The 25,537-nt window shown below is 36.4% G+C and overlaps 1 protein-coding gene across 3 annotated transcripts in view; it reads right to left on the bottom strand.

The window, feature by feature from the left end:
- The window catches only part of RPRD1A (regulation of nuclear pre-mRNA domain containing 1A), a 48,675-nt gene extending 29,502 nt beyond the window's left edge, over positions 1-19,173 (bottom strand). For 2 of the 3 annotated variants that reach the window (XM_090285646.1, XM_090285648.1), the window contains exons 1-2: positions 18,873-19,106; positions 1,577-1,706 (exon numbers count right to left, since the gene is read on the bottom strand). In XM_090285646.1, the coding sequence (XP_090141772.1) occupies positions 1,577-1,706; positions 18,873-19,023 (281 nt within the window). In that variant the 5' untranslated portion in view covers positions 19,024-19,106. Of the gene's footprint in view, positions 1-1,576; positions 1,707-18,872; positions 19,107-19,149 lie in introns of those variants that run through there. The other variant, XM_090285647.1, reaches the window with a different exon arrangement.
- Positions 19,174-25,537: the final 6,364 nt, after the last annotated feature.

The raw sequence follows: 25,537 nt of genomic DNA, 5'->3' as shown, positions 1-25,537 counted from the left end.
AATGTAAATCAAATCATACTGCTCTGAATCTTCTAAGAGCTGCCAATCATACCAAGAATAATAAAGCCAAAGTCCTTATCCTGGGCCACAGGATGGACATGTTCTGCTTCTGGCTACTTCTCAGTTCACATTCCCTAAGTACCTTCTCCCATACAAATCTCCTTGGTGATCCATAAACATGCCCAGCATACAGCTGTTTTACCATTTCTGCCAAGCATTCTCTCCACTTAGAATCCTTCCCTCCTAGTCACATAATATATAACAGGCAGTCGATAAATACTTTATTAAATTCTAAGAAGATACAACATATATAAAAGCCTTAAGACAGGATAAAAAAAAGAGAAGTTTGGTTAGCTTGAAACTGTAGACTATAAAATATGTGTGTGGAAGAAATGTGGGAGAGAAGTTTGAAGAGGTTGACAGGGCTCAAAACTTTTGACTTGATCTCTCGGACAAATGAGAACCACTCCAAGGCAAGGGAGTGTTATGATCAGCTCTGCAACTCTGGCTACAATTTCCTAAACAGATTAAACAATACTGGAGGCTACTGCAATTATACAGAAATGACAATATGGCAATTGAAGTGGAAAGAAATTTTAAGAACTGAGGAAACTATATGTGGTATATGGGATGGGGGAGTGAAGGAGAAACGAGAGCGTGATATATTATAAATCATAATATATCAGAGAGTTAAAGATGACACCTAATTTCTCACATGAGTATGTGAATAAATGGAGTTGCCATTCACTGAGAATGGCAATCTAGGGGAGAAGCAGTTTGTCAAGGAGCAAGGACATGATGAGTTCAATATGAGACACAGTGAGTCTGAGCTATTTGGAGGCATGCAACTAGAAATCCAATAGGCAATTGGACATACAACCCTAAAAGAAAAAAACAGCTGGACTGGAGCATAAGATTTTGGGCTTTTAGGGTGTGGATAATAACTAAGTATATGCAGTGCATGAAATCATCCAGAAGGCAAGTGAAGAATATGACCCCAATAATCAACCAAATGTTTGCATATAATGTTTGGAAATAAGTATTTAAAAAGGGCATAAGCCAAAGTAGACGCCTACCATCAGAATCTTTCTGTAACAAAATTTTTCAATAGGTTAATGATTTTAAATATCAGTATTTACAAATCATTTCACAATGTTATAGCATATGCCCCCACACTAGAAAACCTTAAAATCACAAGCGATATGAGGAGAAAACATACCAAGTTTATCCAGAAATGTTAGCTGGAAGATTGACAGCTTTATAAGCACACAAATTTTCAATTCAACATATTCATTCATTTTTTAACAAAGTTCATTCCAATAGGAAGTTGCTTTTGGTGTCTTTAAAGAAAGCTGTGACTCAAGTACTCCAAATGCCCACCTTAGCAATAGTTCAAAAAAAACTCTTTCACAGAAAGTATGTAACACATTTACAAATGCCATTTATAGGTAAGTCTTTCAAATAAAAGCTTCAAAGAAATACATTCCCTGGATTTTCACAGCATAAGGCACTTTTAGCAAAAGGGTATGTTATGCATTTAAAACAGATTACCTAGTACCCAAAACAATTATCATACCTTGAAACATGTTTAAAAGCCTCCACTATAACTGGCGCAAAATCTTTTGTAAACTCCGGCCCCTTCCTTTTGCTGTTCTGAATGACATCATTGGCTAGGTAGAGAAAAGTAAGCTTCCTGTTTGGTTTGGCTGAAAAATAAAAAAATTTAAAAATCTACTTAAAATATCCTCACTTAACTTGGACAAACTCTCTCAACACCTCAGTTACCAGTTTGAGGAAAACAACAAACCTATGAACCTTTACTTATATTCAACCCTAGCTTCTCATTCTATAGCCCAACTTATCAAGTCACTATTCTTCAACTCACCAGGATAATTATTCTGCAGGTTTTGGAGATCAATCATGTAAGGCAAAGAGAACTCAAGAGGCAGAGGTAGTCAATGATATATTTTTCTGTTTCCTTGCAATTTTACTAAGATACCCAAACTACTTTTCCTTGATTGCTAGTCTTATCACTATTCCCAAACTAATACTTTTATAAGTGAAATCCTCATGTCTGTACAAAAATGCATCTCTGTGACTCTATCTTGTACAAAATTTCATTTAAAATAGTAAGCACTATATGAAATCCAGCACTTTAAAAATAATTCACAAACAATTCAAATAAAAGATCAATTACAAGACTTCATAAAGCAGAGTCAGGGATATTAAACAATATGAATCAAACTTAGTAATAGAGAAATGCCATCTAATTTCACTAATTCACAATCAGTTCATAATCCAGATTTATTTATTCATAATCAGAAAGTGGTAGGGTCATTACTTATTTTCTTAAAACGTACAGACCATATGCCTACTCGTTTTGATATAATGCAGAAGTCATAATCAAATTTAATCACCCATTTTACCACAGAGATTAAAATTTAAAACAGTAGATGACAAAACTGATAAATACAATAAATAGCTAAAATTTTATTGTGTTATCTATAAACATAAGAACACTCTTTCCAGGGGAAAGCCTTATACATGGAGAGAAGCAGCAAAAAAATCAAACACACACACACACAATGAGCATTACTGTACGTCTTATAGAAGGAAATCTGAAAAGCCAATCTCTTGAAACAAAAATCTGTTGAAGCTTTATTACTAATTGGTGGGCATTCTCATTTATTTCCCTGATAAACTGAATCACTACAGATTACAAGACATGTTCAATAGATGGATAGGTAGTTGCAAAGCACAATCTACTTTAATTTAGGAATATTCTTTGCCACGGAAAGTACCTTAATAACAGGTAATTCTTAAAAGAACTTTATCTGTCCCAGACTGGACAAAGAGTTCAGTCAAACACAGCCAGCTGTTTCTTAAAGGCTGAGGTGGCTGACAAATGGATAGAGCTGGTCTACTCCTGTATTACTGCCAGGATGCCTAAGACTTTTGACAGCCCATCTTTTGCTTTAACTCCTTTAAAGATTTTTCTTGTGTTCCAGATAACATTTTAACTTTGGTTCATTATAATGAACCAAAGACCCAAACTGGTCTGTCTCCACCCTCTATACTACAATACTTCCAGACCACTACTACTACTACTACTACTACTACTTACTGCTCCAACTTCCCCAGCTCCTACCATCCTTCAGAGCTCAGATAAATGGGTTCCTCTAGTTTTCCGTGATCACCCTATGGAGCACTTAACCCAACTATAATTGCTTTTATTAAATCTAGTGCTCCTCAACTAAACTAAGTTCCATCGAAAGCAACAACTGTCAATCTCATTTATCAAGCTATGAAAATCAAGCTCAGAAGCTGGTTCAGAATTTGATCCGTATTTACTATGTCAATAAATTCTGGCCTAGACTTGTGTCTTTAAGTATCAGTTCCACAAACTTCGCTTCTGGTCTTAACCTCACCCTGCATAGCTGAAAAGGGAACACATGTAAAATTATACTGCTTTGAGAAATCTCAACTTCAAATTCACAAGACAAACTTTCCTATAGATCTAGCTACTCTTATATAGTTTCCTTCCTTTCTTCCTTCTTTCACATTTTTATGAGTTTGAGTCCAACTGAAGAAAAATGCCAGGGAGCAAGATTTCACATGCTCCCTTATTTATGCTATTTTCAACGCGTTGAATTCAAATATTTTCATTTTCTCCCAGCATTCTAGAGTTTTCACAAATCAATAACCTTTAAAAAAATGGGCAACTACTGTGATGGGAAGGTCAAAGGAACACAGATATTAAGCAATTAAAACCAATTATCATCCTTCTACCTATTAGACTGATCAAGATGAAAAAGTATGACACTCAAATTGGCAAGAATATCACCATTAGATACCTTCAGATATTGGTAGTTATATGTGCAATGTTTTAGAAGAGTAATTTGGCAGTATCTATGAAAACTGTAACTGCACAAATCCCCTGACCCTGCAAATTTAACTTCTAGGGATTTATACTATTGACATATTATCATAACTGCACAAAGAAATCACTGAAGATATTCATGATAACATTAAGAAAGAGATGACTAAATAAATCATGGAACAGCCATACAATCCAATACTCAGCAGCTGTTCAAATATGAGATACTTATATACTGATATGGAAAGATATCTAACACATAATATTAAGTTGCACATAAACATACAACCATACACACATAGTCAAGAGCTCTATGGGGGAAGGCTAAGAAAGAATCTGTTGGGGGGTGGGGTGGGGATATCAAGAGTTACCAACAAATAGACAGTCACAAAGGGAAAATACATGGAGGTATTAAATGATCGAGCCCACATGCTGAAAAAGGCTTCTGGGTAGTGCTGACTCAGTGCTCCACCGATTTACTTTGCCCTGTAGTTGCATTTATCAACAGTCTCTCTGGTTACAATGTTTGGTAGAGAGAAAAGAAAGCGGGACTTCTGATCAAGATGGAGGTGTAGGTATAAACAAGCCTTGCCTCCTTGTACAACAATAGCAAAAACCACAACTGGACTACAAAACAGAATCACCCAGATGTATGGAAGTCTGACAACCAAGGATTTAAAGAAGCCACATTCATCCAGATGGGTAGGAAGGGGGAGACGTGTGGAAAGGTGCAGAGGTGGAGATGCAGAACAGGCTGTCTCACATCTACCTGTGGTGGATTAAAACAGGTAGGGATCCCAGCCCCAGTAAGATAAGTCCCCAATAATTCTGGCTGTAAAAACCAGTGGCGGTTGGGGCAGCAGAAGAAACTGCAAAATTCTCAAGATTCCTCTTAAAGGGCCCACAACAGACTTAAGACTCACACAGACCCACCACCTCAGGTATTCGGCACCAGTGGCACATAGGGAGAAAGTGAAGTGACTGGCAACAGGGCAAGAGCCAGGAGACAGCTTCCTCCTGGTCAAAACTCCAGAGGTCAGGCAGTGGCATTGTTCCCTTTCCCAACCCTCCCCCACACAGAGCCAGAGTGGTGACACAGTTGCCCCGCCCTGGTAATCACCTAAGGTAGAGGAGAGGAGAGGGGAGGGAGAAGGGGGGGGGGGCGGCTCATCAGCAAAAGAACAAAAAAAAGAACAAGATATTTGACAAACTAGGGTTAAGTAGGAAGTGTTCCTAGAATGAAGTGGATGTGGCTATGAAAAGGCAACATGAGGATTCCTTAGGTTGATGAAAATGTTCTGTATCTTGCATATATCAATGTCAATATCACAAGTGTGGTGTTGTTTTGCAATATCTCGTTTTAAAATTATAACAGAATATTAGTTTTGCATGATGTTTCCATTGGGGGAAGCTGGCAAAGGGTACACAGGATTTCTATTCTTTCTTACAACTTAATGTGAATCTACAATTACCTAAAAACAAACAGAATTTTTTAAAATTTCACATTAAGACCTCTAGTTTCAGTGCTAAAGAATCACTATGTAAGTGCTCCCAGAAGAGAGTGGTTGGAAAAAATCTCCAGACATTACTTATTCTTAAAAAATAATTATTAATAGTCATTTCACCGATTTAACTCCAAAAATATCTTAAAGCTAAAGTTTTAAAAACTAAAACAATTACAATAAGTTAGACAAGATTAAGATTATATAAACAAAATTAATGTAAATAATTCATGGTCTCTATTAATCTGAGACCAGTTCTCCAATTTTCTGGTCTCAGTACCCCTTCATGCTCTTACAGTTTTATTGATAACTCCAAAGAGCTTTTTTGTTCAAGCAGATTATACCTACCAATACTTACCTTATTAAAAATTTAAAAATAGGTATTAGTTCACTCAGAAGAACATTATGTTAACATAAATTTGTTTAAAAAATAAATTTTCAAAACTTAACCACAATATATTGTTTTTGTGGAAGTAATGAAAAGAAAAAGTGCCTTGCCAGATATACGGCCAGTAAGAGAAAAGTATTTTAATAGCCTCTACAGATATTGTGGATGTCCTTCTTTGAAACTACACCAAAACCCAACCAATTGTGGTTTTTAAGATTCTTAATTATAATATGAATTCTCAAAAAACATCAACAAACTAGAAAAAACACTGTTATATTAAAATCCTTTAGTCAACCATGCTCTTTGAATGGATCTTTTACTCACGCATAATTTTGTAACATCATGCATTGGTCTTTTGAAAAATGTTGGTTCGCTGAGTTACAAAGACATTCCAATTGTTGAAATATTTCATTAGGTAGTATCATAAATAATATTTGTAAATATCATTATTGATTTCATTGGAAAAGTGTTAAAAAGTATTGGAAAGTTTTCAGGCTCATAGCGGCAGATGCAAATTTTCCAAAATTCTAATTTTTGCTTGAAACCTTGAATTTCATAATGGATAACAAATACTGTCAGTTTTCTTCCTCAACAAAACCGTCTCAATACATTCACTTTTGAGAAAACACCTGCTAAATACCCATGTTTGAATAAACACAGTTCCTCTCTCAATCTTTTTTTTTTTTAAATCCTCACCTGAGGACATAAGTTTTATTGATTTTAGAGAGAGAAAGGGAGAGAGGGAAAAACACTGATGTGATAGAGAAATATTGATCAGTTGCCTCCTGTACGTGTCCTGACAGGGATTAAACCCACTTATTTATGTGCCCTGACCAGGAATCAAACTTGCAACCTTTTGGTGTACAGGACGATGCTCCAAACAACCAACCACCCGCCAGGGCTGTCAAATCGTCTTTCCCCAAAAATGGTGCTTGATGAAAAAAGTATCTGGTTTCACTCAAAACTCTAACAATTACAAAAACGTATTTCCTCCAGACTGTTCGGGACATAGTACTTTACATATATGTGTATTTCCCATTTTGTCACACAGATTATTAAAAAGATTTGCACTCTCATCTAATACCATATTTAATAGCAAAAGACTGAAAGCTTTCCCCCTAAGATTCCAGAACAAGAGAAGGATGTCCACTTTCACCACTTTTATTCAACATGTTATTGGAAGTTCTAGCCATGGCAACTAGGCAAAGAAAAAAAAAAAAATTAAAAAGAGGTAAAATTACCTCTGTTCACATTGACATACTCGTACTTGTAGAAAACCCTCCAGATTCCACAAAAAACCTTTCAGAGCTAATAAAACATATTCAACAAAGTTTCCAGATATAAAATCAACATTCAAAAATTAGTTGCACTTCTTAAATTGAAAATGAACAATCCAAAAAGAAACTAAGAAAACTGCACTTACAGTTATATAAAAATAATAAAATACTTAGGAATAAATTTTATCAAGAAGGCGTAAGGTCTGCACACTGATAACTACAAAATACTGCTGAAAGAAGATAAATTGAAATACATCCCATGTTCATGAATTAGAAGAGTAAATGTAGTTAAGATAACACTACTCAAAACATCTTACAAATTAAATGCAGTTCCTATCAAACTCCAAACGGCATTTTTGCAGAAAAAGAAAAATCCATCTTAAAATTTATACAGATTGTCATCCCAAACAACCAAAATAATTTTTAAAAGAAAAAAAAAAAAGAAGAATAAAAGATTGAAAGACTTCTACTTCCTAATCTCGATTTACTACTACAAAACCACAGTAATACAGTACCTTTGAACAACACGGTTGAACTACATAGGTCCACTTATAATTTTTAAAAATATTATCAATGTATTTTCTCTTCTGATTATCTTAACATTTTTTCTCTAGCTTACTATAATAAGAATACAGTACCTAATATATATAGCAAACATAAAATGTGTTAACTGATTATTCATGTTACCAGTAAGGCTTCCAGCCAAAGCTAGGCTATTATTCAAGTTTTGAGGGAGTCAAAAGTTGTATGTGGATTTTTGACTGCAGTAGGGGTTGGCGCCCCTAACCCCCACATTGTTCAAGGGTCAACTATAGCATTATACAGATCTAAGAACAGACATGTAGACCATGGAAAAGAATAGAGCACAGAAATAAAGCCTCACATATAAGTCACACTAGTCATTATGAAAATTAAATTAAGACCACAAGCAGATACCATTCCAAACCAAAACAAGCATGTGCAGAAAATGGACCCTAGTATACTGCAAATGAGGATATAAAATGGTACAGCCGCTGTGAACAGTATAAAAATTAAACAGAATTACCATATGATTCAGTAATTCCACTTCTGAGCACATACTCAAAAGAACTGAAGAAGGGACTCGAGAAGATATCTGTACACTCATGTTCATAGCAGCGTTATTCACAATAGCCAACATGTGGAAGCAATCCTAGTGTTATTGACAAATGAATAAAATGTGATGGATACATACAATGGACTATTATTCAGCCTTAAAAAGGAAACTTCTAACACAGCCTACAACACAGATAAACCTTGAAATTATGCTAAATTAAATAAAGCCAGTCACAAAAGAACAAATTGTGTAATTTCATTTCTAAGAGGTACCCAGAGTAGTCATTCATAGAGTAGAAAGCTGGTTGCCAGGGACTGGGTAAAAGAGTATGGGGAGTTATTATTTAATGAGTGTGAAGTTGAGAAATTATTGTTTAGTGGGTATGGAGTTTCAGTTTGGAAAAATGAAAAAAACTTTGGAGATGGTTACAAAACAATGTGAATGAACTTAATGTCACTGAACTTTAGAATTTAAATGGTTAAAAGAGGAAAATTATACTATATTTATGTTTATCCCAATAAAAATAAAGAGAAAAAAGGTTAAAATGTTAAATTTTATGTTACGTATAATTTACCGCAATGAAAAAATGTACACCAGAAAGACATGTACTCAAAGGTCTAGATTTAACAAAATTAATAATCTGAGCTGCTTCACTGAGCACAGTCGGAAAAGTAATGTATTTTTTAGCTGTGAGTGTGTGGTGTGAAAACTACAATGACTACTAGTACAGTTTATTGCCTTTGCTTTGATTAATGATTAGGCACCACCAGTTTTTACCCAGCTTTGCTTTTGCAACATCAAAGTGTATGCCAACACAGTGAAGGTGGAGGGTGGGCGTGGGGGGGGGGTAATGTCTTAGAAGCATTATGGAAATAATTTTTATTTTGTGGACCCATACAAACCCTAAAAAGATCTTGGTGATCCACCAATGGGAATCTGCTGACCACACTTAATACCCTTTCACTAAGAATAAATAGGGGAACTGACTGAAAAAGCTTAAGTATTTCAGTCTTTTTCAATAAGGAAATGTCTATAACTAAAGTTCATTATTTGAAAAAGATGCCAGAAGGTCCTAAATCAGGCATACCTTTAGGAGAAATCGCAAAATATTCTGCAATTCTTCTTTCAGCTCTAAAAGTCTCAGATACTACATATTTTCCAACATTCATTCAATAACTCATTAAACATACATTTGTTGAGCATCTATATTTAATGTGAGCTAGCTTGTGAGGGAACAAAGAAATAGGTTTAGTCTCCCAGTAATAATAAACTCAGTGCAGAACCATTGAAATACAGTATAATAAATGTTACAGTAATAGCTGTTAAAAGTACTTGAGAGGTAGCACCACAAAAAATGTCAGAGTAGGGAAAATCATCAAATTTGAAGATAAGACCATTGCTATGAAGTCTGGAGAGAGCAAAAATAAAGATAAAAAGAATTAAGAAAAGTGAACAGAACCTAAGAAACCTGTGGAACACTACCAAGCTGAAAAACATATTCATTGTAAGAGTCCCAGAAAGAGAAGAGAGAGGAGGGTACATAAAGAATAGCTGAAAAAGTAAAGGTAAAAAACTCCCCATATTTTAGGGAAAGATATGAACCTACAAATCCAAGAAGCTCAATGAACTCCAAGTATGATGAACTCAGAAACCTATGCTGAGACAAATTATAATCAAACTGCCAAAAGACAGAATTTTGAAAGCAGTAAAAAGTGACTTGTCGTGTACAAGACAGCCTCAGTAAGATTAACAGCCAATTTCTCACCAGAAACTATGGAGGCCAGAAGAAAGTGAGATACCATATTTGAATCACTGAAACGAAAAAAAAATCTGTCCACTAAGTATTTTATAGCTAGCAAAACTATCCTTAAATAATGAAGGAGAAATTAAGACATTCCAAGCTAAGCAAAAGCTAAAGGAGTTTGTTGCTAGTTGACTTATCTTACAAGAAATGTTAAAGGAAGTCCTTTAGAATGAAATGAAAGGACACTAGATAGTAAGTAGAAGCCTTAGGAAGAAATAAAGAACACCAGTAAAGCTAACAAGAAAAGAAAATATAAAAGCCAGTATTAATTTATCTTTTGATGTGTAACTCTTTTTGTTTCCTATATGATTTAAAAGACAAATGCATAAAACAATAATTATAAGTCTGTTAATGGGCACACAATATATAAAGATATAGTTTGTGACAATAACATAAAAGGGGGAGAAAACCATATAGGCAGTTTTTTGCACGCTATTGAAGATAAGTTGGTATTAATTCATACTAGGTTTTTATAAATTTAGGATGTTAAATGGAGAGACCAGGAAAGCTACAGAGTTGACACCAGAGCTCGGAGGTTAGGGGACAGAGTAGAAATACAAAAAGAAAAAGTATACAAAAACACAGACACAGGAAAGTACAAGGTATTTACATCATTTTTATTGGGGAGAAATTAACCTAAAATTAACCATGCTAAAGTGTGTAATTCAGGGGTATTTCCTGCATTTATAAGGTTGTACAACTATCACCTGTAACAGTCATTCATTTCCCATTCTTCCCCTTCCCTAATCCCTAGCAACCACTTTCTGCTTCTGTGGATTAATCTGTTCTGAATATTTCATATAAACAAAATCATACAATATGTGATCTTTTGTGTCTGGTTTCTTCACTTGGCATTTTTTTGAGGTTCATCCACATTGTGGCAAGAATCAGTACTTCATTCCTCTTTATGGCTGAATAACATTTTACTGGATGGATATTTCACACTTGTTAATGAACATGGAGGTTGTTTCTACCTTTTGGGTATTGTGAATAGCACTGCTCTGGGCATTCTTATTCAGTATTTGTTTGAATCTTTTGAAAATACACCTAGGAGTGGAATTACGGGGTCATACGATAATTCTGTTACCATTAGTAAGAAGCACAGCTGGTTGGTGAAGGAGACTAGACACAAGGAGATCAGGGGAAAGGAGACATTGCTAAAATATCAATAAAAAAGCTGAAGGTGAGATATGTATGAGAGATCACGACAATCCTAAAGTTCAGGTTCAGGCAACTGGTAGACAGTAATGCCATTCACTGAAATAGCAAAGACAGAAAGAATAACAGAGATGTGAAATGGGAGTGGGTAAAGATAACATAAAGAGTTGTTTTGCACAGTTGAGTTTAAGGTGCTCAAGAAATACCATTCAGTGACAGAGCCTAGGGCTAAAAAAAGGATGGATGACTGAGTCATCAGCATATTGGTAGAAATAAAATCTAAAGCATCAAACTATAAATACATAAAAATGAAATTATTTTAACCATTACGCATCTTTTATGTGGTGCATTTTAAAAATCCTAAAATAACTTAATTGAATTAAACCTACAATAAATATTAATTTACTAATTAAACTACAGTAAATCTAGATAAAGTGCTATATTACTCCGGGTTCTTTCTCCAGGGAAACAGAAACAATAAGGTGCATGTGTACATATAAAGAGATTACAATGTTATAAAGAACTGGCCTGTGTGATTATGGAGGCTGACAAGTCCCAAGATCTGCACTCAGCAATCTTGAGAGCCTGAAGACCTGATAGTGTAGTTCCAGTCTGAAAGCCAGCAGGCTCAAGACCCAGGAAGAGTGCACATTCAGTCTGAGTCCAAAGGCAGGAAAGAATGCAGTCAGGCAGGAAGAGTTACCTCTTACTCACAGGAGCATCATCCTCTTTGTTCTATTCAGGCCTTCAACTGATTGGAGCAAGATAATGTACTTAGTACTCAATCTACAGATTCAAATGTTAAAACTCAACCAGAGCTCTGGCTGGTGTAGCTCAGTGGACTGAGCTCCAGCTGAAGGTTGCCAGGTTCAATTCCCTGTCAGGGCGTATGCCTGGGGTTGTGGGCCAGGTCCCTGGTTAGGGGTGTACTTCGGGGCCTGCAAGAAGCAACCAACTTACGTTTCTCTCGCTCTTTCTCCCTCCCCTCCTTCTGAAAATAGATAAAATCCTCAACATTCAGCCAGAAACATCTTCAAAGACATACCCAGAATACTGCTTGACCACCACCTCATTGCCCAGTCAGGTTTGATTCATAATACAAACCATCATAAGTGCTGTTCAAGAAACTAACTCATGGTACTAGACTAAGAAAGCTTAATTTTTTGATAATAGTGCAGCAAATATATGCTCCTTGACTATCCAAAGAAATTTCACTTGTTTTAAAGAACAATCAATAAAATAGAATACAGCCCTGGCTGGTGTGGCTCAATAGATGGAGCACCGGACTGCAAACCAAAAGGGTAGCCAGTTGGATTCCCAGTCAGGGGACATGCCTGGGTTGAAGGCCAGGCCCCCAGCTGGGGGCAATGAGAGGCAACCACATATTGATATTTCTTTCCCTCTTTCTCCTTCCCTTCCCCCTCTCTCTAAAATTAAAATCTAAAAAGAATATTGCCATAAAAATTAAAAAAAAAAAAAAAAAAAACAGGATACAAAACACAGTATTTATGCAAATACTAAAGAGACAAAGTTTGTTAAACAGATTAAGGTCTAGACTGAGAATTTCTGTGGAATAACCAATTTAGTTTTTTTCAAAGAATAAATTTAAAATGAAAGAGAGGGAATCCACAGATTTAATGGGGCTCAAGGAATACAACAATCAAATGCAAAAAATGAACTGTCCTTGGATCCTGATACAAACAAATGGCTTAAAAATGGGAGGTGATCAAAGAAACAAATACTGGCTGGATATTTAATGACAGTCTAAGAAATTAACTTTTTTTAGTTGTTAACAAAGAGCTGAAGCTGGATGATGACTACACAGGGGTTCATGAGAGTCATACAGTTTGAGAACACCATATACTCTCAGGTATAAGAACTTACAAAATACAAGCATCGCCTAACTTGTTCAATTCTAACTCTAAAAGAGAAGTAACAATATCAGACAATATAGAAGCCAATAAATTGTCAACTCAAAATAGAATCCCTTCATTTTAAGGATTTATATTGCTATGTTTTTAAAGCATAAGAAAAATGCTTTTGCCTTTTTTACTTTTCAAAAACCAAATAAATTAGCAGTTAAGAAGAATACACAGTACTTATTTTAATACCTCTAACAAACCTAAAGCCATATTAATTAATATAAATGTTAACTCAACATATTTAAGAACTTCACCAAAGGCAATACGCTGGGTTATGGAGGCTAAAACCTGAAAAAGGAAAACCACTACCAGCAGGAGTCCACTCTTTACTACTAACCGACACGTAACCCCCAATCAATAATACACTATAAAACGATACTTAGGGTCCTGGCTGGATAACTCGGTTAGATTGTTGATTCAATACCTCAAGGTTGTGGGTTCGATCCTGGGTCACAGCACAGACAAGAATCAATCAATGAATGCATAAATAAGTGGAAACAAATATTGATGTTTCTCTCTCTCCCCATTCCCCTCTCTAAAAACCAATTTTAAAAAGTGATCAGTATTTCTGTGAAAGATGTCTAATACAGTTTATTGAAAACAAAGCGCTGATTTTAACAGATGATTACAAATATGAGGAAAATCTCAACTTTAAATAATCTAACACTTAATTGCCAGCTGGGAGAAACACAGTAACAAGCAGTCAAGGGCTGGAAACATTCCCAGGTTTGACTCTTTGCACCCCAAACTATTTTTCACCTTAGCCCCTTCATCTATTCTCAGTGGCTGAATATCCCGTTTCCTGATGGAATAGCTGGGTCAGAATATCTATCTATCTATCTATCTATCTATGTATCTATCTATCTATCTATCTATACCCACTTTACAGAGATAATTTCTCCTCACTATCTTAACTACTTACAGCTTTCCTCCTTAAATGAATTTAAAAACTTTGTTTTCTTAATCATTCCAATATCCAATGCCTGACACAAGGAAGATAATAAAGAGAGTGAGTTAATATACTCTAAAGCAGGGGTCCCCAACCCCCAGGACACAAACCCATTCAGGGCTGCACAGCAGGAGGTGACTGATTGGCAGGCGAGCGAGCTAGGGAAGCTTCATCTGTATTCACAGAGGCTCCCTATCACTTGCACTACTTCCTGAGCTCTGCCTCCTGTCAGATCAGCAGCATTAGATTCTTATAGGAGCGGGAAAGTACTGTGAACTGTGCATGCGAGAGATCTAGGATCTAGATGGCCTGCTCCTTATGAGAATCTAATGCCTGATGATCTGAGGTGGAGCTGAGGCGGTGATGCTAATGCTGGGGGAGCAGCAACAGATACAGATTATCATTAGCAGAGAAGTTGGACTGCACAGACTATAATAAATCAATTGCTTGCAGACTCATATCAAGACCCTATCAGTGTGTGACAATTAAGCTGCATCTGGCAGCAGGCTTTAAGTCAGAATCCAACACTTAATTTAGTCTGTGAGTGGCCCACTTATTATTTTATTTACCACTTCCTTCCATTCGTGCCTCCTTCCTGCACTGTGCACTTGTCTCAGTCACAGTTTTGGTAAGCCCACATGCTAACGCCAGCATGTGGTAAGTCGTATGATTATTTCATTATCTATTACAATGTAATAATAATAGAAATAAAGTGCACAATAAATGCAATGCACTTAAATCATCCTGAAACCATCCCCCCACCCTGGCAGTGAAAAACTGTCTTCTATGAAACTGGTCCCTGGTGCCAAAAAGGTTGAAGATTGCTTCTCTAAAGTGCAAAGGCAATGTACTGAATGGGAGAAAATCTTTATAAGTCATAGATACAAAAGTGACTTGTACCTAGAATATATAAAGAACACTTAAAAAGACTGTATGCAAATGGCCAATGAGCACATGAAAATATGCTCAAAATCTTTAGTCATCAGGGAAATGCAAATCAAATTCACAAGATGCCACTTTATGCCCAATGGGGTGGATATAATAAAAAAGAGAAAAAATCATAAGTGTTGGCAGAGATGTGCAGAAATGATATCCTCATGCACCACTGTTAGGAATGTATAATGATGCAGTTATTGTGGAAAACAGTCTGGCAGTTCCTCAAAAGGCTATTATGTAGGTTCCTATATGACCTAGCAATTCTACACCTAGGTCTCTATCTAAGAAAAATGAAAACAAATCCACACAAAAACTCACAGCAGTATTATTTATAAGAGCTTAAAAATGGAAACAACCCAGTGTCTATCAACTGATGAATGGAAAAATTCATACAATGAGTTATTATTTGGCCATAAAAAGGAATGAAGTACTGATACATGCTACAACAGGGATGAGCCTGGAAAACATGTCAACTAAAGGAAGCCAGTCACAAAAGACCACACACATACTATGCTTCCATTTAATGAGATGCTAAGAATAGGCAAATCTATAGAGACAAATTAGTGGTTGCTAGGGCTAGGGGAAGTGGGGGAGGGGGTGTTGAGGGGTAATGGCTAAAAGGCATGCTGTTTCTTTTTGATGATAAGAATGTTCTCAAATTGTGGTGATGGTTTTACAACTATATGATATTCTATTAAAAACCACTGAGCTATATGTTTTAAATGGGTGAATTGAGTGGTATGTTAATTGTATCTCAATAAAGCCATTACAGAACAACAGAATGGTCACTTATAATTCTGATTACACTCTATTGGATTTGTCAGGGAAATTACAGCTACTTGGTATTCACAAAGACTTTGGGGTACATCCCTCCAAACAGAAATGCTTTCTTAACAGGAGACAAAGATATAGCATGTAGAAAAAGAGGGCAAATCTTCATAACTGAAGGATTACCACGTCTGACATATTTTACATACTCTATTATTTTAAACAGTAATTTTTCATATCAATGTCATTTTTGTCTTCTTTGAACACTTCAAGAAACTAAAGAATGTCTAGCTTATTGTAAAATGTTCAACCAATTTTCCTTAATTTCTTGATTTCTCTACTTCAAATTTGATCTATTCCTTTCACAAATACTTATTTTGCAGAGATAACGTAAGGATTCAAGATATCACAGTAATATGGCTAAAACAATGACTGGTACTCAGTAAATTATTGTCCTTATCATTAGACTACAGGAAATGGAGGATCCTAAGGCTATGCCTAGGCATAGCCATGGCTCAAGAAAGGAAGCCTTTGGCAGGTAATCCCAGAACTGATACTTGCCTGAGCAGCATCATGACATCACCACCACTATTACTATCATCACCCAACACCATTCTCTTCCCAAAGCACTTATTTATATGCCTTTAATTTTTCTAATTATGAAGCATTTAAACATAATGAAAACATCCCAAACACAGGTAAGAAATAAACACAGCTTATCATTTCTGACATTTGTATCAATCTTTTAAAACAATTATATGAAATACAACACAAATCCATTTTCATTTTTTCTTTCCCATATTGTAATGAACCACTATGGACAAATAAAAGGGATTTTGTGGTAAATAACCTCACAGGGTGATCTGATCATAAATTCCTAACTGGTCAGGTCCAGGTGGGAAGTCAGGCCCCAGGCCTGTAACTTCTTTAGTGAAAGGTTGTAAGTCCATTGCATCTAGGTTAACAAACCTTTGAAATATCAGAATACCCCGGAAGAGTATTCTCAAGAGAACACATAACCCTCAAGAATACACACAATCCTGTTTATTATATACTGTAATCCAATCCCTGCCTTGTTTTCCCCTCCTTAATGTCAAATGCACAAAAGCTGTACAACTGTTCTTCTCTAGAGCATTTTTAGATCTTGTTCTCTGGCGATGCCATCAGTTTGGCTAAAATAAACATAAAAATTCTCTACAGGTTTGTATGTTTCTTATGTCGACACCACTATCTTAGAATATGATATTAACTACTATAAACATAACTGGAACTACAGATATCTGTAAACTACAGTATTGCTTTGCATGTTTCAAACTACTAAATGGCATATTGGTCTGCACTTTCTTTCTCAGCTCAACATTTTGCTTGTTTATTGTTGTTTTTTAATCTATCATGTTTCATGTAGCTCTAGTTCATTCATGAAAATTGCTGGACAGACTATATTGTATGAATATTATAATGTATTTATTTGTCCACATTCTAATTTTGTCATTAATGGGCTGCAATAAACATAACTCCTTAAGCACAAGTACTAATTTCTAGGATATATTCCTAGAAAGAAAACAAATAAAATTGATGGGTCAAAGAATATATACCTTCAACTTCATTAGAGGTTGTTAAGCTGATCTGCTTTTTACATTCCAACCAGCAGTGTAAAAAAGTTTGTTTCTCCTCATTCTCACCAATTCCATACTTTTTAATTTTGCAAACTAAAGAATATAAAGTAGCGCTTCACTGCTTTATTTTTTCCTAATTAGATTAAGTTATCACCAGCCTTTCAAGTTTCCTCTCCTGTGAAATGCCTTTAACAGTATTGCCATTTTTCTACTGATTTGTAGTATTTCTTAAAATAGTCTGGTATTAATTCCTTATTGATTATATGTGTTTCAACATGCTCTATAAAAAATTTAAAAAAAAGAAAAAAAAAAAAGAAAAAGACAAGCCTGTTGCTGATTTTAAAATCTAATAAGGCACAGTGCAAAGAGAATTCATGCCCTCTCAAAGTTCACAGCTATTTTCCAGACCTTTATATCTGGATTTCTCAAACCTTTCTGGCCACTCACAGAAGATAAATTCCTTCTTGAGAGCCAATACACATACACTTACATATGAACTGAAAAACGTAGCTCTAAATCAATTTCTTCCACTAAATTAACCACAAACAAACACACAAGAAAAGGATAATCTGTCTCCAGTCTATACAGCCAAGGCGACAATGGCTCTCATATTAAGTAATACGTCATATAGCTTTGATGTGGGCCAGTAAACAGGCATCTGTTTTGATTAATAATGGTTTATTAAACTCCGTAATTAATAAATAACCATCTTTCCCTACATCGGAATGTCTGAAACAACAATTAAAGTGTCCACTCTCTCCACCCAATGAATTAAGAAGGTACAAACCCAGATTAAGCATATGAATTTTAAAAATGTTCAGTCACACTAACATACGATCAGTTCTTACAGATCAAGGTGCTTGGCAGAAGTGAAATGATTCTGGATATTTTAGGGACAGCAAATTACTGCTCAAAAAGTTAACTTCCTTTACAGAAGCACTATGGAAGATTTTGCAAACTAAAGTCACTGCCCTAGGGTCAGTCATATATAATCACAGAGCAAGAAAATACCTTAGCTCACTTAACCCAACTTCCTCATTCAGGTGAGGCAAACTGCGATACCGGGATTTTGCCCAATCCAAGTCCTCTAAAATCTATAAATTCAGGACTCTTTCCATTGCATTATACAACTTATTTTAGCCTCCCCAGTCCTAAAACTCGGATTCTTTTATTAATTTTACAAGACTGAGTTGATGTGTTAGAGACATGATGGCAGTAACTCCCGACCCCACACCAATCTCTTCCTTTCCACACTTCCCTACCTTTCTTCTTACGCAGCCTCCCCTCCATTACTGATGGGCAGAATGAAAAAAATACCTGATTGCCTCAATCTCTGGTCCTAACTAGGTGCGGAGTCCTCAGCCCCTGGTTACTGTTTTCTGTGTTAAATCAATAGAAGTTCTTTTTTAATCCTTCGCTCCTTTATTCAGCAATACCTACAGAGTGCCGACTTTGCGTGAAGCGCAGTGCACGCTGCTCCTCCAAACCCCCGGGACACCCAAGCCCGGGAGCTGGGTGGCCGGGTGGGAGAGCGGCAGGCAGGGAGAGCTGTGGGAATGGGGCTCCCGAGGAGCGGGGCTGGGGGTCCCGGGCAACTCACCTTTACGCAGCTCCCGCTCCCACACGGTGACGATAGGGCGCGAGTGCTTGCGGTGGTGGATGAGCCACAGGGACAAGGTCTGCACGCTCTGCTGCGAGTTGCTCAACTCCGACAGCTTTTTCTCCAGCGCCGCCTCAGAGAAGGCGGACATCCCTCCAACACCGCGTTCACGCCGTCCCACGCTGTGGGGCAGACGGGAGGAGAGTTCCGCCGCACCAGCCACGGCCTCGCCCCCTCACCCCACCCTTCCCCACGCCCTCGCCACCGCCGCCTCTACCTCTAAGCCCCGCCGCAAACCAGCAAGATGGCGTCTGGCCGGCAGTGACGTCACGGCCCACCCTCGGAAGAGGCATGGCCAACAGGCGGGGCCTCCGAGAGGTAGATGCGGGGCGAATCCCGCGCCAGGGAGGGGGCGGGTCCGTGCTTTCTTGGTCTGAGCTGGTCCGTTGGGCGGGGTTTGCCTGGCCTGGAGCCCTCAGTAGAGGAAAACTATCAGTGCTAAGAAAGGAGTGATTAAAAATCTCTGCATAGGCATGTAAATTGGTATAGGCATTTTAAAGATTACTTGGCATGATGTATTATATTTTAAAATACACCTTCCTGTGACCCTGCAATTTCACTAATTGCTGTCATATGTACTAGTTCTGTCCAGCTCGGTAACAGTGAAGAGTTGGGGCCTTCAGAGCAGGTAAATGACTGAATTAATTGTGGTACTCCACATTACAGTATATATGAAGCAGCTTAAAAGATAAATAAATCCAGTGGTGGATAGAATTTTTCTTTAAGTTGCAGGAGGAAAAGTACATTATAACATTTGATAAAAGTATAATTTACAAAATTTTATGAATTCTTAAGTATGTAAATACATCTCAAAAGGTCTAGAATATACACTACATCAATAGTGGTGTGAGAGAGAGTATAAGAATTGGAATCCTTCAGCTGTGTCTATATTGTTTCCATTTTTTTTTACAAGAACATAGTCATGTATCACATATAATTAAAAATTAACTTAAGAAATCTCATAATCAATCCAGCATATTTTGACATCATACTTGTCTTAACTGTGATATTTACAGAGAAAACAAATAGATACTGTCACATTCTAAATATTAATACAGGAAACTTCCAGAAAGACACATAAGAAACCACAGGAATTCCTAAACCATGTTTTGAAAAACACTGCTCAAGAACTTTGCAACAAGTAGGTATCAAATATGTTTATTTATTTGCTTCTTTGATTACAAGTTTGGTTTACCTTCCCTATTTCTAATGTCACTACAACTTGAGGTTCAGCGATAACTCAAGTAACTTTCCCTTCTCTTCCTCTCAGTCCAATCTATTTCTGTCTCCACATTCCTCTCTTTCCCCTACTGTACATTCTTTTGTTTATCTGATCTAGTTAGCCTAGTTTTCAACCTTAACTTACTTGGAGTTAAACCTGTCTTTCAAGACCTAAATGTCTCGTCAACATTATTCCCTTCCATGACCCACAGCCACCAAAATTGCTACATATCATTTCCCAAATTGTGTCTTCACCCGAGACTCCAATTCTTCCCACTCCCTTCTTATCTATGTCAATTCTACCTGAACTTTATAAACCACCTTAAATTCCCTCCTCTTTTCTTTCCCAACCGTTTCAATTCATGTAAGAAGTTATGTCCTATGTCACTCACTGTCTTGAATGCCATATTTATGCCAGTAGTGTACTACTGGCCTATGTTATTTATAATTTTATACATATTGTTTCCCCAGTTAGGTTTTGCTCTCCGTGACTCAGCCAAACACCAAGTCTTCTGTCTTCCTTGATCCTCAGTCTAATTTGGCTGCTCCTCCTCCTTCTGTATATGACTGTACCATGCTTTTCTACACTGAACTGTTAGATCTATATTTATTGACATTGTTACTTATTGCTATGTTTTCAAAATATTGACTGTAACTGTTTATGCCCTTAGATAATTATCACTTATTTTCATATCTTGTATACTCTGGTTATACTTAATTTTATCTTTCCAAATATAGATCTTAAAGTCAGAATAATGCCTTTTTTTCATAAACTATCTTTGACTTTCCTGGAATTACTATCAAGTAACAACTAAAAAAAAAAAAAAAGGAAGGTTATCACAAAAAGAAACTATAGATCAATATTGTTATGACTATTAATGCAAAAATCCTTAACAGAATACTAGCAAACCAAATCCAGCATATTAAGAGGATTATACATCATGACTAAGTGGGATTTATCCCAAGAATGCAAGGGTGGTTCAAATACAAAAATTAACATAATACACCATATTGATAGAATGAAGAAAGAACTCATGATCATCTCAATTGGTGCAAAAAAAAAAAAAATCACTTGACAAAATCCAGCAACCTTTCATGATTAAAAAGAAACTCATCAATGTAGGAATAGTAGGGAACTTTCTCAACATAATAAAGGATGTGTAATGAACACACAACAATCAGTGTATTTCTATACACTAGTAATGAACAATTTGAAAATGAAAGTAGGAAAACGATCTAATTTACAATAACACAAAAAATAATAAAATACTTAGTAGTAAATTTAACCAAGGAGATTTTAAGGTATACACTGAAAACTACAAAGTATTGTTAAACAAAATCAAAGAAGCTCTAAGTAAGTGGAAAGACATAGACTAAAAGGCTTATATTGTTAATATGGTGTACTATCCAAAGCAATCTTCAGATTCAATGCAATCCATTGAAATCCCAATGGCCTTTTTGTGCTAAAATGGAAAAGCCAATCCTAAAACTTACTTGAAATTGAAAGGGACACCGAATAACCAAAATCATCTCGAAAACAATAAAAGTTGGAGAAGTCACAGTTCCCGATTTCAAAACTTTGTACAAAGCTACAGTAATCACAATAGTGTGGCATATTATTCAGCCATAGAAAGGAATGAAATAGTAATACATTATAGAAGATAGATGAACCTCAAAAAACATTATGCCAAGTGAAAGCAGACACAAAATATCACATATTTTATGATTCCATTTATATGAAATATCCAGAACAGTAAATCCAGAGACAAAAAGTAATTGTTAGGGGATGGGTGTAAGGGGTGTGACTATTTAATAGGAATTTTCTTTTGGAGTTATTACAATGTTTTGAAAATAAATATAGAAGCAACGGTTGTAACACATTATAGAAGTACTAAATACCACTAAACTGTACACTTTAAAATGGTTAATTCTATGTTATGTGCATTTTACCTCAGTACAAAAAAAACTAAGTCTAATAAGAATAGTTAGGTTTATTTCATATCTCCATATTTTAATTGACCCAAAACTATTATAAGGATTCTTATGTTTACCAAACTTAGGATAAAAAAATATAAGCTAAAAAATAAATTCAGTCTTTCTAGGTTAATTTATGTATAAGTAAACTATTAATATATGTATGTTTCAATGATGTTGTACTTCTCAGGTTAAAGAATAATAATAATGTTCAAAAGGTTTTACTTACAGGGTTCCAGGTTTAAATATTCTTGTAAATTGATGGTATACATAATATAGCTTATGAACTAAATTAAAGGCACTGGAGATGTTTTTAATACTCTCAGGATAATTTTAAATTAATCCACTATTCTGATAATGGTAATAAAATAATAAGTTAAGGAAAACTGTTTAATCTTATCATTAATAGGTATGAACTGCCACTGTGCTCACCAGCAACCTAATCAGCTTCTACCTGACCTTAAACCAGGAAATTTTAAGGTTCTGCAGGAGACTGGAGAGTAACTTCAATGAAGAGACCTTAGCAAGTGCTGTTTTCAACTTACATAGCAGTAAAAGTCCAATGTGTTGATCCTTGCATTTAAGTCTGTCAATTAGAGATGCAAGCCATCATCAATTCATTGTGTTTTGGTTATCTCTTGAAGCATAACAAACCTCCCTAAAACAGTGACTTCTTTATTACCAATTACGTTTTCAACCTTGCATTCTTCTTCCTTCCATCTAGAAAAATTCATTAAAATACCCAATAAGAGAATTATTTTTGCTTCCTGGCAGCATCAAATCCAGAGCAAAGTCCCATTTCCTTGAAACCTTCCCTAGATCGCCTAACACGAGCCTAAATGCTCTATGTCCTTGCTAACATCCCCTTACTAGAGCCGCTGTATGGTTCCCCCTGGTGTACAGTTTCCCTCATTGCAATAAAGCCAACCCAATTTGTTCAACGGCAGATGTGTTCGTCGTGGCGGTCCCAGGATAGAGGATATAAACATACTGAACACTTTATATGAACCACGTACTGGTGGTACAGCAATGAAAATAAAACATACAAAAAAATCTCCGCCGCTTGACAACTTACATGGAGGTGAAAAAATAAACCATGTATTTAAGTGCAATACATGTTGTGTTAGGTTAAGTGCCATGGGGAAAAGCAAATGGGGAGAGGATGGAGGGTAACCAGGGAAAGCCTTACTGAGATAACATTTGATGATCGAAAGGAGGGGAAGCATGAACCATGCAGCTATTTCAAAGTGTTCCAAGCAGAGAGAACAGCAAATGCAAAGGCCATAAGGCAGTAATCTGCCTTGTGTGGTTTAAGAAGCAGCAAGGAAAGTACGTATGGCTGGAGTGGGGTGATCAGAGGCAAGAGTAATAGGAGCTGGAGAATAAGACAAGGTAGGGGAAGGAAGAATGATGATATCTAGCACCTTTAAACCACTACTAGGATTTAGACTTTTACTCTGAGATGGAGAGTTGTTGGAAAGTGTTGACAGAAAATGACGCGGTCTTATTTACTTTTTAATTAAAAAACAAACAATCCAGCTGCTGTGTTGAGAAGAGACTGGGCAAGGAGGAACAACGGAGGAAGCAGGGAGACAGGTACTTGTTAAAATCTAGCGAGAAATGATTATTTGAACCCAGTTGGAAACACAGGAAGTGAAAAGCAGGCAGATTCTGGACATATTTGGAAAGCAGAACATGTTAGATTTATTAGTAGGGAGACAGGGGTTAAAAAAAAGTAAAGGAAGACATGAAGGTTTTCAGTGTTCAGCCTGAGCTACAGTTGGAAGGCCAAAGTTGCCATTAATTGAGACAGGGAAGACAGTGGGAGGACAGGTTTTGGGGGGAGGAAAGAACAGGAATTCATATTAAATTTGCAATTACAAGTGGAACTGTTGGGTAATTGAATAGCCTACAATTTAGAGGAGATGTCTGGGCTGGAGTTATAACTTTGGGTCATGAGACTAAATGAGATCACCAAGCAGGTGAGTGCAGACTGGTAGAAAAGATTGAAGACTGAGCTAAGGACATGCCAATGTTTAGAAGTTGGGGAAATAAGATGAAATAAGCTAAAAATATCCAAAGGAATAGCCATTGAGTTAGGAAGAAACCAGTATTATGGCATCCTGAAACCCCAAAAAATGCATTTGAAGGAGGGAATGATCACTGATGTCAAATGTCGCTAATAAACCAAGATGAGGATGAGAACTGTCTTTTAGATTTAGTTAAATCTTCCTTGGCCTTTTGTTTGAAAGAGAAACTTCTGATTCTGTAACTTTTCTTTAAAAATAAAGTATCACTTTCTTTTTAAAAAAATATTTAGTTTTAAAAAGTTTTTTATTTATTTATATTTAGAGAGAGGGGGAAGGAGAAAGAGAGTGAGAGAAACAGCAATGTGTGGTTGCCTTTTGCCCACCCCCAACTGGAGACCTGGCCCTCAACCCAGACATGTGCCCTGATTGGGAATCAAACCAGTGACCCTTTGGTTCGCAGGTTGGTGCTCAAGCCACTGAGCCACACTCACCAGGACAAAAATGTGACTTTCTAATGTGCTATATATTTTACCTTTTTATCTTATTGCCTGCCTATTCTTACTAGCATGAAATTCTGTCAGGAGAGGAATTTTTATCTATTTTGCTAATTAACAAACTATTAGCCCTGGCTGGTGTGGCTCAGTGGATTGAGTGCTGGCCTGCAAACCGAAGGGTCACTGGTTTGATTCCCAGTCAGAGCACATGCCTGGGTTGTGGACCAGGTTCCCAGTTGGGGCGTATGAGAAGCAACCAATCTATGTATCTCTTACACATCAATGTATTTCTCACACATCGATGTTTCTCTCCCTCTCTTTCTTCCTCCCTGACCCTCTCTCTAAAAAAAAAAAAATCTTAAAAAAAATTACATAGAATGGTCTCTGATCATAGTAAAAAAAACTCAGTATTTGTTGAATGAGTGGTTTTCAGAGCCATGGCTATGTTGGTCTGACATCTATGAATATGCCCATTTGGCAGTGTTTCTCTAAAACTATTACAGAGTTGTAGCCAAGTCCTAGAATACTAAGGTGGTTCCTCTTCAGTCAAAGCCTGGCATTTTATGATGCATCCCAGCCAGCCCAGCCTGTTTGGTAAAAAATATCATCCTGTTACTCGACAAGACAGCTCCACAAATCTTGAGATGTGTGCCAGGTCTCTAACGTGTTTCAAAGGAAATGGAGATAAAGAATATAAGATATTAAATTGGGAAATCTTTTAAGATGGGGTACCCAACATGAACTCCCACATTTTTCAGTTTTGGAGGCCGACAAACAGTTTAAGCCTCTTTTGAGGCATGATGAACTAGCTCTGGGACTTTGTCAAACCAGTTCATTTTACTGAGCTTTAGTTTCCTCATCTGCAATATGTAACTAATTAGGTCTA

The sequence above is a fragment of the Furipterus horrens genome, unplaced genomic scaffold (genome assembly GCF_987537825.1).
Source record: "Furipterus horrens unplaced genomic scaffold, mFurHor1.1.pri manual_scaffold_8, whole genome shotgun sequence".
Lineage (NCBI taxonomy): Eukaryota > Metazoa > Chordata > Mammalia > Chiroptera > Furipteridae > Furipterus > Furipterus horrens.
This window is presented reverse-complemented; position numbering and strand designations above follow the sequence as displayed.